The 16,833-nt window shown below is 42.4% G+C and overlaps 1 protein-coding gene across 3 annotated transcripts in view; it reads left to right on the top strand.

Moving 5' to 3' along the window:
* Nucleotides 1-16,833, top strand: part of LOC119799045 (glutamate receptor ionotropic, delta-1-like) — a 499,477-nt gene that overhangs the window by 426,253 nt on the left and 56,391 nt on the right. For all 3 annotated transcript variants that reach the window (XM_038308725.1, XM_038308724.1, XM_038308723.1), the window contains 2 exons: nucleotides 1,930-2,103; nucleotides 16,363-16,524. In XM_038308725.1, the coding sequence (XP_038164653.1) occupies nucleotides 1,930-2,103; nucleotides 16,363-16,524 (336 nt within the window). The remainder of the gene's footprint in view (nucleotides 1-1,929; nucleotides 2,104-16,362; nucleotides 16,525-16,833) is intronic.

Genomic DNA, 16,833 nt, shown 5'->3' with positions numbered 1-16,833 from the left:
GGGTGAACTGTGCTGGAAACACCCCCTTTTGGTACTACCGGTTTTAATTACACCTGAGAGCAACACGCAACAACACCACATTTGAGCGGCGCAGGGAGGATCAGGGTTTTTCTCACACCCCTGTTCTCTGGCTCCCACCTGGAGTCTGGGGCCTGGAGGAAGAGCGAGCCACCTGGTCCGTGGACTTGGCGGGGGCGGCTGCGGGGCCTGGGTGGCCTGCCGGTGGCGGGGCTGGACTGCGTGGGGCATGTGAGCCCCGATCCCGGGGAAGCTTTTGTTGGGGTGGTCTGGTCCGGGTGCGGGGCTCGAAGCAGGAACAAAATGGGTTGGTGTGGCGGTTTCGCCGCTCCCCTCCCCCACATCCGGATTTTGGGTTCACTTATTGGATCATCCGATAATCTCGGGACCAACCACCGGTGCCGCCGGGTTTTTGGTCCTGATATTAATGCATGTGTTATGTCTGAATGTGTGCCTGTGTTTTTTGGCTCGACAGAGACTGTGTGGTGTGAGTCGGGGCACTAGGGTGGGAAGGCGTGATTGAGACTGTGAGTTTTTTTTTCTTCAGGTGAGGGTCTGAACTGCTCCCTCTCCCATGAACATCTCAAGTCTCCGCCAGGTGCGGAGCACATTCCCCCCGTCCTGCTCTCCCTCCGCTGGCTGGCGCCTGGGCTCGCCGGTGCACTGGTGGAGCTCAGGGTTTAAGGGTTGGATGCCCGGGTGGCTACTAGCTTGTTCCTGGTAACTTCTACGCGGCGCCCGGCCGGCCGGGGCCTGGCTGGGGTTCCTGCCAGGGGGGTGGGGCGCCCTTGGGGCCTCGGATTCCTGGGGCCCATGACCGAAAATTCACTTTGGGGTGGCCCACGTACTTGTCCCGGCGGCTCCCAGGGTCTCCGGCATTGCGGTGGCTTGGGGACTTCCTCCCTTGGTGGGGGGCAGATTTCATTGCTTGGCCCCTCCTTGGTGCCTTCGCTCTTGGGGTCCCTTTGGGTGTCTGGGGCTTTGGGTCTCCCGGCGCTGGACTCATTTCTGTCGGGGGTGGGGATTCACTTCCATACAGAAAGCCCATATTCTGATCTTCAGGTAACACAGAGTACAAGTCAGATAAAATAATACTACTTATACTTTAGCGTTAATTTATTTTATCTCTTATATCAGTTGGTTGTGCTGTTCTTTTTCCATCTCTGCAGGTGATGAAGCAGACTAAAGATGTTTTATCATTATCCCTCTTTTATCTCCTCTTTCTTTCATCTTTTCTCATTTTTTTTTGCTTTTTTTCCTGTTTTTCCTTTCCTGTTCTGCTTACATTGCAGTGTCCATATAATCTGTAAAACTCCCTGCATAATTATAATAAAGCTATTTATTTGCATAAATCAAGCGTAACACGATGGCGATGGCTGTACTGCTCCACTTGTGAAAGTAAAATCTGTTGCGCTCTTTTTGGCATCAAGACAATTATTCTTATTGCCACATTGCCAGACAGGATGCTGTTAAAAACAAAAACAAAGCAGAAAATGAGACGTAATCTGTCCTTTAAATATCTCCATGAAATGTGGTTCATGTTTGTATTTTATGTCAAACAGCTTCATGTTTTATGACATGAGTTCATTTGAAGTAATTAATTTGTCAGACTGAGCTGTTTTCTCTCCAATGAACGAACAACAATATCTGAGTCAATGTTTGCAACTTATTGTTGAATTTGATGAGGACAACATTGCGGCATGGCTTTACATTAACTTCTGATCGGGACCAGAGGAAGTTCTTAGAAGACTGGCTTATGATTCCTGCCTTCCTTTATTTAAAGCAGCATGTTTAATCTTTGTAATGATGGTGATCCGTTCCTGTGGAGAAACAATAATGTCATTTTTTACAAAGTAGAAAACCAATCAGAAACTTCAGCCTTTGTATTTTTTCTTTGCTTCATTGCGGCAGGAAATCAGCGACACTGAGATCCTGGAGCTGACCCACAGCGCTCTGGGCCGCATGACTGTGATCCGGCAGATCTTCCCGCTCTGGAGGGACAGCAGCACTCGGTGCATGAGGCAGAACCACCGGGTCTCCTCACTGCTCTGCGACCCACAGGAAGGATACCTGCAGAACCTGGAGGTAAAACCCAACAACCAGCTTCTCTCTGACTGTCAACACCTCAGAAATGTTGGAGCAGATTGAACTTTCAGTTTGAACTGACGGCTGCTGATGCTGCCATCCGCCCACTTCAGGCACAGCTTCATTTCTACGTCTGCTAGAAAGGAAAGGCTCAGTTAATAAACATCAGTCAGCTAGTAGCTGCTAAATAACCTGAGGTCACCTGCAACAAATAAACAAAAACCATAAGTTTTGTTAGAATGGATGATATGGCGGCTCCACCTCCCTGTTTGGACTTCCATGGATCAGAACTGATTATCTGTGCTTTGACAACTAGATTCACTTAAATCTGCTGGAAGGTTTATGGATGAAAATCCTCCTGAATGGATGCAGCTTTATTTTAGATGCATCTGGCTCCACTTTCTTTTATTTTTATCAGCAGGTCATTTGGATGCAGCAGTGATTTAAAAGATGGATGGATCTTCCAAAGTTTAATAAACAGCAGAGATCAGATCAGATTTACTCCTTAATATGTCCTGGATTTTTATGTAATGTACATAAATTAATCTTATAGATCCATAACTTCAGTTCTTTGTTTATTCTTCTTCACTGGAGGTGAAGAGAGGATCTCTGGCCCCCCAGGGGCCCCAGGGGCCCCAGGGGCCCCAGGGGCCAAAGGTGGCTGAAGAGAACCAGGCAAAAGGTGCCAGGATCAGTAGAGGGCAGCCATGCAGAAAGAAGCTGCTAAAATGGACCAGGGGGGGGGGGGGGGGGGGGGGGGGGGGGGGGCGTGGCCTAATGGTTAGAGTGTTGCACTTTGTTCAAGCCCCGCTCCCACAGACTGCAACTCTGGGTCCCTGAGTAAGACCCTAAACCCCACACTGCTCCCTGGGCGATGCACAGTGGCAGCCCACTGCTCCCCAAGGGGAGGGGTTAAATGCAGAGAGGGAATCTCTCCAGGGTGACTTACTTACAGAGAAATGAGCATAGATCTGAGGTGAAAGGTCACGCCCAGAGAGCGTTAATCAGAGGCCCATGGTCTCCTTTAATAGCTGCAACCTTTAGCAATTGTCTGTGGGTCAAGTTTGAAATGTGGATTTTCAACAGGAAGAAAGAAAAACCTGACGTTCGCCGAATGCAGGGCGTATCTAAAGCTGCTCTTCTACATTTATATCATTAAAACAGTTACTATTAATTAGTATTACTATTAATTGCTTATTATTCTAAACTCCACTGAGAGCCTTTAGATATACTGACATTTTCTGAATAATATAATAGTCTATCATGCTTTTAATCGATAGCAAATAATATAACATGATAAACGGAGGATTTCTGAATGAACTACTGGAACTCGGTGACATACAGGTTCTGGAATTCATAGACTTCTTTCCATCAGAGGACGGTTTATTTCCCGCATTACAAATCACAATGAAAAAGACAATAAATGAGCTCATCTTTATTGTGTGTTTGCAGGAAGGAGCTGCTCCTCAAGAATTTACTGACAAATATGATCATCTCTACCAGTAAATAAAGGGATTGTCTTTCTTCTGCTTTTGGATGATTTATTTCTTGTTTTTTATTTAATTGTTTGATTTTGATTGATTGCATCCTAACGTCTGTGTGCTAGCAGAGCCTAACTGAATATAATCCCAGTCATTTCTGTCCTCATTTATTATCTGTCTTTATTTATTTCCTGCTGACGGACAGACAGACATTGAGAGACGGTTAAAAACACGAGTCTGACAGCTGAGCATGAACATTTCTAAATCTTTTCTACATCATTTCTGAATCAGTGTAATCATTCTGAGCCTCAGACGCACCAAAGGTTAAAGTGAATAGAGAGAATAATTAGAGGGTTTGCTTTATTAGATAAAGGGCAAAGAAAGATGCAATGAGCATCTGAATGCAGAAGATGATGACAGGAATGAATCGTTTTAGAGGAAGACGTCCAGTTAGTCTCATTGCATCATTTTGATTTGAAATCAGCAAAACACAATAAAGGTTTTGGATGTCAGAAACTTATACAAAGTTTCTGCTAATTTAGTAAACAGAGTGTATAGAAAACAATATTTTTTCTTACACAGCTTTCCGACAGTGAATGAGCAGCTTAGCAGTGAAACTTGTCCAGCAGTGATTGAATGTTAGGAGTGCAGGGGAGACATGGTGCAAAAGGCTTTGATATGGAAGTTCAGAGCAGTGAAAAAATAAATAAATAGATAGATATGGTGCAAAATGCAGTAAAAAACATTTGAGTCTCAACAGACAGTTCATCAGTTTGATGGCTGTGGGGAAGAAGCTGCTGCAGAACCTGCTGGTCCTGCATTGAATGCTGGGAAGCTTCTTCCCAGAGGGCAGCAGGGAGAACAGTCCATGGTGGGGGGGTGAGGGGTCATTGATGATGTCACGGGCTCGGGACATGCAGCGCTGGGATGAAATGTCTTTAATGGAGAGAAGAGGAGCCCCCATGATCCTCTCTGCTGTTCTCACCTTCTTCCAGTCTGAGGCGCTGCAGCCTCCACACCACACAGTGAGACAGCTGCTCAGAACGCTCTCTATGGAGCTTCTGGAGAAGGTGGGGAGGATGGGGGGGGCAGGAAGTCCAAGCGCTCCTGTCCCCTTTGGACCAGTGAGGTGGTGTTTCCAGTCCAGGTGAGGGTGTCTGTGATGAATGTGGTGCTGCTGACCACCTCTACAGCTGAGCTGTTGATGAGCAGTGGAGCGTGGTTAGGCCGCTTCTTCCTGAAGTCCACCATGATCTCCTTGGTCTTCTCCACCTTCAGGATCAGGCTGTTATCTCTGCTCCACCAGCTGCTCCACCTCCTCTCTGTAGTCCAGGTCGTTGTCGTCTCTGATGAGGCCCACCACCGTGGTGTCGTCTGCAAACTTCACCATGTGATCGGTGGTGAACCTGGGGACGCAGTCGTGCGTCATCAGGGTGAACGGCAGGGGGCTCAGGACGCAGCCCTGAGGGGAGGGGCTTAGACCGATGACATCAGAGGCGTTCTGTCCGACCCGGACTGACTGAGGTCTGTTGGTGAGGAAGTCTAGTAGCCAATAGCAGAGGGTTGTATTGAAGCCCAGCTGTTCCAGTTTGCCCATCAGATGCTGTGGGATGATGGTGTTGAAAGCTGAACTGAAGTCCAGGAACAGCAGCCATCGTGGGTGTTCTTCTCCTCCAGGTGTGCCAGGCTCAGGTGGAGAGCAGCAGAGATGGCGTCCTCAGTGGAGCGGTTCCGTCGGTAGGCGAACTGGAACGGGTGGAATGTTGGCGGCAGACTGGAGACGATGTGTTCTTTAACCAGCCTTTGGAGGCACTTCATCATGATGGGAGTCAGAGCGACGGGCCGCTAATCATTGAGGGAGGCGACCTGAGGCTTCTTTGGGACTGGAATAATGGAGGCAGACTTCCAGGCAGACTCCCCCTGGTGTGGAACAGCTTTCACTGCTGGAGGCTGTTTAGTGCCTCAAACCTTCCAAAGAAGTTGTTCAGTTTATTTCCACATCCTCCTGGTGCTGCTGTCATAATGTAAAAGATCCTGGATGTTCTGGCTGTGGTTCTGCTTCGCTGATCTGATGGAACGGTTCCAGTTGGCTCTCGCTGTCCTCAGAGCCTCTTTATCACCAGACTTGAAAGCTAAGTTTGATGCTTTTAGTGAATTGACCTCTCCATTTATCCAGGGTGGTTGGTTGGCCCGGGTGGTGATGTTCTTTGTGATGCTGACGTCCTTGATGCATTTGTTGATGTAGTCTGACACAGTCATGGCAGACTCGGCTATATTGATCTTACTGTCATAGGTTGCTGAAGCTGTCATGTTAACCACAGTGAACTCTCTGGGCAGATGGAAAAGTCTGCAGTTCAAGTTTGCTCTGATCTGAAGGGATTAGTTGTTCTTCTTAGGGTTAACAACAGACCATTAAGGAACAGACGGAGGGCGTTTACAGTCACCTTTTTAAGACATTTTTATTAGACATAATATAGACTCAAAAATAATCGATGATTGAAAGCAGTTTGTCAGACTGTCTGCAGAAAAGTTTGGCCTGGGTTAGGGTTGTGGAAAACCAGAACCAATGCAGAGGACTGGTTCTGGTTTACTACACAGTAAATTCTGCAGTGTTAAAGTAACACTTTAAGAGTGCAGTTGGTCCCACTCTGAATTAGTGTTAAATTGGAACTCTAGTGTATATTTTACTCTAATTGTAATAACTCTAAAAGAGCTGATGTACTTAACACTGCATATTTAACACTGTAGAATTTACTGTGTGAAAGAGGCTGAAACAGTGACATAGAAAATATGAATCTAGAAGCTTCTCCTGTTGGTATCAGACAGGAAGTGATCACAGGTTGATGAACCTGCTGTAACGGTGATGCTGAACCAATGAAGAATTGATTAATCCAGTAAAGTTCCTGCAGCTGCTCTGGTCTCTGTCTGGTTCTGGTGTTTGACTCGGATTTGACCTGAAATAAACTAAAGCGGTTTCATTCTAGCCGATCGTTCTTCGCCTCCCACTGTGGTATTTCCACGGCTAAAGTCTCTGTGGGGATGAAGCTGACATTTCAAGACAACAATGAGGAAACTCACTGTAATGAACGCTGACTAATGCTGTCTTCTAGCCTGACATGTTTTGACGTTTGTAGGAAACAAGTTCATCTATTTCTCTCCACATTGAGAATCAATCGTTCCTTTTTTTATTCAGCTTCCTGCTTCTTCTTCTTCTTTCTTCCTGAAACGTCCCACATTTGGTCTGTTCCCACCTGTGTGGGCTGGTTTTCTCATGTCCCCCCGTCTCATTTCCCGTCCTTATGTCTCATCCTTTGCCATCTCATGTGAGATGACCTGAAACCCCCCCCCCACCCCTCTCAGGTCCTTTATCCTCGTTATCCTCTGTGATCTGCTCCGTCTTCACCTGGAATGCTCAGCCAGATGCTTCAATGATTTGTCTCAATAATTTATGCAGAAGAGGTTGAAATGTCCTTTATTGTAGGACACTGCTGCAGAGGAAAGTTTTTCAGGACGTTTAACGATGAAAAAGGCAAAAATCGGGGGCAGTATCGGTTTAGACTGCTTTGATCCGGTTGAACTTTCTGAATTAGCAAAATTATTGTCTTCATCTAAGCCTTCAACTTGGATGTTAGATCCAGTTCCAACCAGGTTATTTAAGGAGGTATTCCCTTTAACCAGGATATTTAAGGAGGTATTCCCTTTGATCTCCTCCTCCATTTTAGATGTGATTAATCTATCTCTGTTACAGGGATATGTACCAAAGGCTTTTAGGTTGCTGTAATTAAACCTCTGCTTAAGAAACCGTCTCTTGACCCAGATGACTTGGTTAATTATAGACCTATATCCAATCTTCCTTTCTTATCTAAAATCCTTGAGAAAGTAGTTGCCAAACAAGTTTGCGATCACTTCCACCATAATGAACTTTTTGAAGAGTTTCAGTCTGGCTTTAGAGCTCATCATAGCACTGAAACAGCTCTGGTGAAAGTCACTAATGATATTCTCATGGCCTCAGATAATGGACTTGTATCTGTGCTCGTCCTGTTGGATCTCATTGCTGCATTTGATCCAGTTGATCAGAATATTCTTTTAGAAAGACTTGAATATTTTGTTGGAATTAAAGGAACAGCTCTAGACTGGTTTAAATCTTATCTATCTGATCAATTTCAGTTTGTTCATGTTAATGATAGATCTTCCTCATGCTCAAAGGTTACCTGTGGAGTACCACAGGGATCAGTGCTAGGACCAATTCTCTTTACTTTATACATGCTCCCAATTGGTAGAATTATTAGACAGCATGGGATTAATTTCCACTGTTATGCTGATGATACCCAGCTATATCTGTCTATAATCCAGATGAAGCTAACCCATTACATAGATTACAGGCATGTCTGAAGACATAAAAACCTGGATGACTCTTAACTTTCTGCTTCTGAATGCAGACAAAACAGAAGTTATAGTCTTTGGACCAGAGTCTCTGAAAAAGAAGCTGATTAGTCAGTCACTTCATTTGGATGGGATTAAACTGATTTCAGATAATAAAGTAAAAAATCTTGGTGTTGTTTTTGATCAGGACCTGTCATTTAAATCCCAGATCAAAGAGGTTTCTGGAATTTCCTTCTTTCATCTGAGGAATATTGCAAAAATGAGAAATCTCCTGTCCAGGGGTGATGCTGAGAAACTAGTCCATGCATTTGTTACTTCAAGGCTGGACTATTGTAATTCTTTACTATCAGGAAGTCCACAAACTGTAGTTAAAAGCCTTCAGCTGATCCAAAATGCTGCAGCCAGAGTTCTGATGAAAATGAAAAAGAGAGATCATATCTCTCCTATCCTGGCTTCTCTTCATTGGCTTCCTGTTAAATCCAGAATAGAATTTAAAATCCTCCTTCTCACATATAAAGCCTTAAATGGCCAAGCTCCATCTGATATCAGAGATCTGATTGTTCCTTATGTTCCTAACAGAGCACTTCGCTCTCAATCTGCAGGTTTACTAGTGGTTCCTAGAATTTCTAAAAGTAGAATGGGAGGCAGATGTTTTAGTTCTCAGGCTCCTCTCCTGTGGAACCAACTACCAGTTTTAGTCCGTGAGGCAGACACCCTGTCTACTTTTAAGGCTAGACTTAAAACTTTCCTTTTTGATAAAGCTTCTAGTTAGAGCGGCTCAGGTTATCCTGATCTATCTCTATAGTTATGCTGCTATAGGCTTAGACTGCTGGAGGACATAGGGACCCCTTTTTCATCACTCTGCTTCATTCTATCTCTATTCTCCCACTCTGCAGAATCTGTTAGTTCAATCTCTAACGTTCTGCTCTCTCTGCTTTTTCTCATAGTAGCTTCATCTGGTCTGTTCCTGTTTGGCTGTGACTCCTGGAGAGAAATATCAGCTGTGCTGCTGCCATCAACACCTTTGTTTCTAGATGTTGGAGCTTGGCCTGTTTTTCAGTGTAGTCCTGTTTCTCTGACTGTGACTAACTGGATGTGCTCTCTTCATCCTGTGACATGGGATCTGGCTCGGAGCTCGTCTGCCTGGCTGTGTGTTTCCTGGACGGGGCCGCCTGTGGAGCTGGTTGACAGTTGCCTTTTGTATCTATGCTTCTTTTTCTATGTCTGCTTCTGTCTCCTTGAACCCCAGTGGGCCTCAGCAGATGGCCGCTCACACTGAGCCTGGTTCTGCTGGAGGTTTCTTCCTGTTCAAAGGGAGTTTTTCTTCTCCACTGTGGCCACAAGCATGCTTAGTGTGAGGGATTGCTGAATAGTCAATGAGTCGATGCAATCGGCTGGTTTTCCTTAGATAGAAAACTTTGAATCAATTTGACTGGATGATCTGGTGAACTGGAAAGTGCCTTGAGATGACGTGTTATAATTGGTGCTATATAAATAAACTGAATTGAATTGAATTGTTGCAAAGTGAGGACATTTAGCTGGTCCTCACAAGCTACTTTTCTAATGGTTAGGTTTAGGGTTAGGGCACAGAAAGGGTTGAAAATGACTGATAATCAATGGAAGTCAATGGGAGTCAACACATGGTCCTCACTATATATAGCAGAACAAGTATGTATGTGTGTGTGTGAGTGTTGGGTGTGTGCAGCTTGACCATCATCCAGTCCACTTTCCTTATCTAGACAGCTGATGCTCATTTGTCAGCCTGCATTTGGTCTCTACTTCCTGCCCCCATGTGTGTCACAGTGTGTGTGTGTTGTGGACGGGTGACATGTGGACAGACTGGCTGCTCGCCTCCTGCTTGCCGACTGCTGCCTCCACGCCGTCCAGCTCGTCTGCTCCGTGTGCCAGCAGTGATGATGGTGGGGGTGTAGGTCTGTGCTGGCAGCTGATGCAGCTCCACAAACATGTCACCCGTGTGTGTGGCCGGTCTGGTTTTACCTATGGGGGGGGACTGTATTGTAAAATATTCTACATGCAGGGAATTACAGCTACATATGAGGACATTCAAGGTAAATGTTGGTAGTAGTTAGTAGTAAGTAGTTATGGTCTGGGTTAGGTATATGTTGGTAGTAGTAGTTATGGTCTGGGTTAGGTATATGTTGGTAGTAGTTAGTAGTTATTGTCTGGTTTAGGTATATGTTGGTTGTAGTTAGTAGTTATGGTCTGGGTTAGGCATATGTTGGTAGTAGTTAGTAGTTATGGTCTGGGTTAGGTATATTTTGGTAGTAGTTAGTAGTTATGGTCTTGGTTAGGTATATGTTGGTAGTAGTTCGTAGTTATAGTCTGGGTTAGGTACATGTTGGTAGTAGTAGTTATGGTCTGGGTTAGGTATATGTTGGTAGTAGTAGTTATGGTCTGGGTTAGGTATATGTTGGCAATAGTAGTTATGGTCTGGGTTAGGTATATGTTGGTAGTAGTTAGTAGTTATGGTCTGGGTTAGGTATATGTTGGTAGTAGTAGTTATGGTCTGGGTTAGGTATATGTTGGTAGTAGTTAGTAGTTATGGTCTGGGTTAGGTATATGTTGGTAGTAGTAGTTATGGTCTGGGTTAGGCATATGTTGGTAGTAGTTAGTAGTTATGTTCTGGGTTAGGCATATGTTGGTAGTAGTAGTTATGGTCTGGGTTAGGTATATGTTGGTAGTAGTAGTAGTTATGGTCTGGTTTAGGTATATGTTGGTAGTAGTTAGTAGTTATTGTCTGGTTTAGGTATATGTTGGTTGTAGTTAGTAGTTATGGTCTGGGTTAGGCATATGTTGGTAGTAGTTAGTAGTTATGTTCTGGGTTAGGCATATGTTGGTAGTAGTAGTTATGGTCTGGGTTAGGTATATGTTGGTAGTAGTAGTAGTTATGGTCTGGTTTAGGTATATGTTGGTAGTAGTTAGTAGTTATTGTCTGGTTTAGGTATATGTTGGTTGTAGTTAGTAGTTATGGTCTGGGTTAGGCATATGTTGGTAGTAGTTAGTAGTTATGGTCTGGGTTAGGTATATTTTGGTAGTAGTTAGTAGTTATGGTCTTGGTTAGGTATATGTTGGTAGTAGTTCGTAGTTATAGTCTGGGTTAGGTACATGTTGGTAGTAGTAGTTATGGTCTGGGTTAGGTATATGTTGGTAGTAGTAGTTATGGTCTGGGTTAGGTATATGTTGGCAATAGTAGTTATGGTCTGGGTTAGGCATATGTTGGTAGTAGTAGTTATGGTCTGGGTTAGGTATATGTTGGCAATAGTAGTTATGGTCTGGGTTAGGTGTATGTTGGTAGTAGTTAGTAGTTATGGTCTGGGTTAGGTATATGTTGGTAGTAGTAGTTATGGTCTGGGTTAGGCATATGTTGGTAGTAGTTAGTAGTTATGGTCTGGGTTAGGCATATCTTGGTAGTAGTAGTTATGGTCTGGGTTAGGTATATGTTGGTAGTAGTTAGTAGTTATGGTCCGGGTTAGGTACATGTTGGTAGTAGTAGTTATGGTCTGGGTTAGGTATATGTTGGTAGTAGTTAGTAGTTATGGTCTGGGTTAGGCATATGTTGGTAGTAGTAGTTATGGTCTGGGTTAGGTATATGTTGGTAGTAGTTAGTAGTTATGGTCTGGGTTAGGTATATGTTGGTAGTAGTTAGTAGTTATGGTCTGGGTTAGGCATATGTTGGTAGTAGTTAGTAGTTATGGTCTGGGTTAGGCATATGTTGGTAGTAGTAGTTATGGTCTGGGTTAGGTATATGTTGGTAGTAGTTAGTAGTTATAGTCTGGGTTAGGTACATGTTGGTAGTAGTAGTTATGGTCTGGGTTAGGTATAAGTTGGTAGTAGTAGTTATGGTCTGGGTTAGGCATATGTTGGTAGTAGTTAGTAGTTATGGTCTGGGCTAGGTATATGTTGGTAGAAGTTAGTAGTTATGGTCTGGGTTAGGCATATGTTGGTAGTAGTTAGTAGTTAGTTGTTATGGTCTGGGTTAGGTATATGTTGGTTGTAGTTAGTAGTTATGGTCTGGGTTAGGCATATGTTGGTAGTAGTAGTTATGGTCTGGGTTAGGCATATGTTGGTAGTAGTTAGTAGTTATGGTCTGGGTTAGGCATATGTTGGTAGTAGTAGTTATGGTCTGGGTTAGGTATATGTTGGTAGTAGTTAGTAGTTATAGTTTGGGTTAGGTACATGTTGGTAGTAGTTAGTAGTTATGGTCTGGGCTAGGTATATGTTGGTAGAAGTTAGTAGTTATGGTCTGGTTTAGGTATATGTTGGTAGTAGTTAGTAGTTATAGTTTGGGTTAGGTACATGTTGGTAGTAGTTAGTAGTTATGGTCTGGGCTAGGTATATGTTGGTAGAAGTTAGTAGTTATGGTCTGGGTTAGGTATATGTTGGTAGTAGTTAGTAGTTATAGTTTGGGTTAGGTACATGTTGGTAGTAGTTAGTAGTTATGGCCTGGTTTAGGTATATGTTGGTAGAAGTTAGTAGTTATGGTCTGGTTTAGGTATATGTTGGTAGTAGTTAGTAGTTATGGTCTGGGCTAGGTATATGTTGTTAGTAGTTAGTAGTTATGGTCTGGGTTAGGTATATGTTGGTAATAGTTAGTAGTTAGTAGTTATGTTCTGGGTTAGGTATATGTTGGTAGTAGTAGTTATGGTCTGGGTTAAGTATATGTTGGTAGTAGTTAGTAGTTATGGTCTGGGTTAGGCATATGTTGGTAGTAGTTAGTAGTTATAGCTTGGGTTAGGTACATGTTGGTAGTAGTTAGTAGTTATGGTCTGGGCTAGGTATATGTTGGTAGAAGTTAGTAGTTATGGTCTGGGTTAGGCATATGTTGGTAGTAGTTAGTAGTTAGTAGTTATGGTCTGGGTTAGGTATATGTTGGTTGTAGTTAGTAGTTATGGTCTGGGTTAGGCATATGTTGGTAGTAGTAGTTATGGTCTGGGTTAGGCATATGTTGGTAGTAGTTAGTAGTTATGGTCTGGGTTAGGCATATGTTGGTAGTAGTAGTTATGGTCTGGGTTAGGTATATGTTGGTTGTAGTTAGTAGTTATAGTCTGGGTTAGGTACATGTTGGTAGTAGTAGTTATGGTCTGGGTTAGGTATATGTTGGTAGTAGTTAGTAGTTATAGTTTGGGTTAGGTACATGTTGGTAGTAGTTAGTAGTTATGGTCTGGGCTAGGTATATGTTGGTAGAAGTTAGTAGTTATGGTCTGGTTTAGGTATATGTTGGTAGTAGTTAGTAGTTATGGTCTGGGCTAGGTATATGTTGTTAGTAGTTAGTAGTTATGGTCTGGGTTAGGTATATGTTGGTAATAGTTAGTAGTTAGTAGTTATGTTCTGGGTTAGATATATGTTGGTAGTAGTTATAGTCTGGGTTAGGTATATGTTGGTAATAGTTAGTAGTTATGTTCTGGGTTAGGTATATGTTGGTAGTAGTTAGTAGTTATGTTCTGGGTTAGGTATATGTTGGTAGTAGTTAGTGTTTATGGTCTTGGTTAGGCATATGTTGGTAGTAGTTAGTAGTTATGGTCTGGGTTAGGTATATGTTGGTAGTAGTTAGTAGTTAGTAGTTATGGTCTGGGTTAGGTATATGTTGGTAGTAATGAGTAGTTATTGTCTGGGTTAGGTATATGTTGGTAGTAGTTAGTAGTTATGGTCTGGGTTAGGTATATGTGGGTAGTAGTTAGTAGTTATGGTCTGGGTTAGGTATATGTTGGTAGTAGTTAGTAGTTATGGTCTGGGTTAGGTATATGTTGGTAGTAGTTAGTAGTTATGGTCTGGGTTAGGTATATGTTGGTAGTAGTTAGTAGTTATGGTCTGGGTTAGGTATATGTTGGTAGTAGTAGTTATGGTCTGGGTTAGGCATATATTGGTAGTAGTTAGTAGTTATGGTCTGGGTTAGGTATATGTTGGTAGTAGTTAGTAGTTATGGTCTGGGGTAGGTATTTGTTGGTAGTAGTTAGTAGTTGTAGTTTGGGTTAGGTACATGTTGGTAGTAGTTAGTAGTTATGGTCTGGGCTAGGTATATGTTGGTAGAAGTTAGTAGTTATGGTCTGGTTTAGGTATATGTTGGTAGTAGTTAGTAGTTATGGTCTGGGCTATGTATATGTTGTTAGTAGTTAGTAGTTATGGTCTGGGTTAGGTATAGGTTGGTAATAGTTAGTAGTTAGTAGTTATGTTCTGGGTTAGGTATATGTTGGTAGTAGTTATAGTCTGGGTTAGGTATATGTTGGTAATAGTTAGTAGTTATGTTCTGGGTTAGGTATATGTTGGTAGTAGTTAGTAGTTATGTTCTGGGTTAGGTATATGTTGGTAGTAGTTAGTGTTTATGGTCTTGGTTAGGCATATGTTGGTAGTAGTTAGTAGTTATGGTCTGGGTTAGGTATATGTTGGTAGTAGTTAGTAGTTAGTAGTTATGGTCTGGGTTAGGTATATGTTGGTAGTAATGAGTAGTTATTGTCTGGGTTAGGTATATGTTGGTAGTAGTTAGTAGTTATGGTCTGGGTTAGGTATATGTGGGTAGTAGTTATGGTCTGGGTTAGGTATATGTTGGTAGTAGTTAGTAGTTATGGTCTGGGTTAGGTATATGTTGGTAGTAGTAGTTATGGTCTGGGTTAGGCATATATTGGTAGTAGTTAGTAGTTATGGTCTGGGTTAGGTATATGTTGGTAGTAGTTAGTAGTTATGGTCTGGGGTAGGTATTTGTTGGTAGTAGTTAGTAGTTATGGTCTGGGTTAGGTATATGTTGGTAGTAGTTAGTAATTATGTTCTGGGTTAGGTATATGTTGGTGGTAGTTAGTGTTTATGGTCTTGGTTAGGCATATGTTGGTAGAGGTTAGTAGTTATGGTCTGGGTTAGGTATATGTTGGTAGTAGTTAGTAGTTAGTAGTTATGGTCTGGGTTAGGCATATATTGGTAGTAGTTAGTAGTTATGGTCTGGGTTAGGTATATGTTGGTAGTAGTTAGTAGTTATGGTCTGGGGTAAGTATTTGTTGGTAGTAGTTAGTAGTTATGGTCTGGGTTAGGTATATGTTGGTAGTTAGTAGTTATTGTCTGGTTTAGGTATATGTTGGTTGTAGTTAGTAGTTATGGTTTTGGTTAGGTATTTGTTGGTAGTAGTTAGTAGTTATGGGCTGGTTTAGTTATATGTTGGTTGTAGTTAGTAGTTATGGTCTGGGTTAGGTATATGTTGGTTGTAGTTAGTAGTCATGGTCTTGGTTAGGTATATGTTGGTTGTAGTTAGTAGTTATGGTCTGGGTTAGGTATATGTTGGTTGTAGTTAGTAGTCATGGTCTGGGTTAGGTATATGTTGGTTGTAGTTAGTAGTTATGGTTTTGGTTAGGTATTTGTTGGTAGTAGTTAGTAGTTATGGGCTGGTTTAGGTATATGTTGGTTGTAGTTAGTAGTTATGGTCTGGGTTAGGTATATGTTGGTTGTAGTTAGTAGTTATGGTTTTGGTTAGGTATATGTTGGTAGTAGTTAGTAGTTATGGCCTGGTTTAGGTATATGTTGGTAGTAGTTAGTAGTTATGGCCTGGTTTAGGTATATGTTGGTAGTAGTTAGGGTTAGGCCATATAATATGAATGAAAGTCAATGAAATGTCCCATATGTCATGAAAACAAAGTGGTGTGTGTGTTTGCTCTGCTAAGCCTGACTAATTAGTTAAGCTGTGCAGTGATCTAAGCTCTAAGCAGTCACTATCTTATTGATTATGTTTCATTCAGTGTCATTTCTTCACTGGATTTTCCTTCAGACCGAATCAATTGTCAACATTTTACAGATTCATTTTCTTTTTTTTTTTCAGGTTTTCCACCTTTTAGCCTTGTTGTCACTGATTAACAGGGAAAACAATTTTCCTAAAATGCTGCTTTTATTCACACCCTTCAGATTTCACCTTATTGTTTGAACCTTTCTGTGACCTGAACAAGAACCAAAGACACACATTTTACAAAATGTACAAAAGTTCCAACAAATCTCAAAAAATTCATTATTGTTTGTTTTACTTTGTTATTTTCTGAAAAGGTCCAAATGTAGGAAATGTCAGATAAATGATAGAAACAGATTTGTCTGCTGGGATTGCTTTGGTCTCTAAGAAGTAAACTTCCTTATATGAGAAGCCAGTAAAACATTATACATCAGTGGATTCAGTGTTTACCTTCTCCACGTCACACTTTGTTTGATTTATTTAAACAGATTCAGTTAACATCGTAAAAAGAAGAAGAAATGTGACATCTAGAATGGAGCTTGTTGACCAGCTCAGTGTCCTTAGATTGTCGCTAGGCTAATATGGACCTGAGGAGGGATTCTGGACGGTTTGGTACAGGAACTGTCCTTTAGGTCGCCTGTGGTCTCTTGACATTTCCTCTGAACTCTCTTCAACCAGGTGTCCAACCTCTACCTGTATGACAGCGTGTTGATGCTGGCCAACGCTTTCTACAGGAAGCTGGAGGACAGGAAGTGGCACAGCATGGCAAGCCTGAACTGCATCAGAAAGTCCACCAAGCCATGGAACGGAGGCTGGTCGATGCTGGAGACCATCCAGAAGGTAAAACCAGAACGTCTGATCTAGTTCTTCTACTTCTACTTCTGTTTAACAAAGGACTTCCAATGCAGCACAAGAGCTGTTGTTCAGTGACAGGAAGCTAAAACCACAGCAAACACCTGAATCTTTGTGAAATTAGAATCTTTAGTTTCGCCAAATGGAAACCCGTTTTAAATGAGTTTCCATCAGAATTTAAGCTTTTGGTAGAGGTATATTTCAAGATGGCGGGAAGTGCATAATGGGATACTCAGTTTGTTAACATCTTGTTTAAAACAATCAACAGAAGCATTGTCTCTCCTCAAAACATCAGCT

Source organism: Cyprinodon tularosa, unplaced genomic scaffold (genome assembly GCF_016077235.1).
Source record: "Cyprinodon tularosa strain WSP-4 unplaced genomic scaffold, ASM1607723v1 ctg645, whole genome shotgun sequence".
NCBI lineage: Eukaryota > Metazoa > Chordata > Actinopteri > Cyprinodontiformes > Cyprinodontidae > Cyprinodon > Cyprinodon tularosa.
This window is presented reverse-complemented; position numbering and strand designations above follow the sequence as displayed.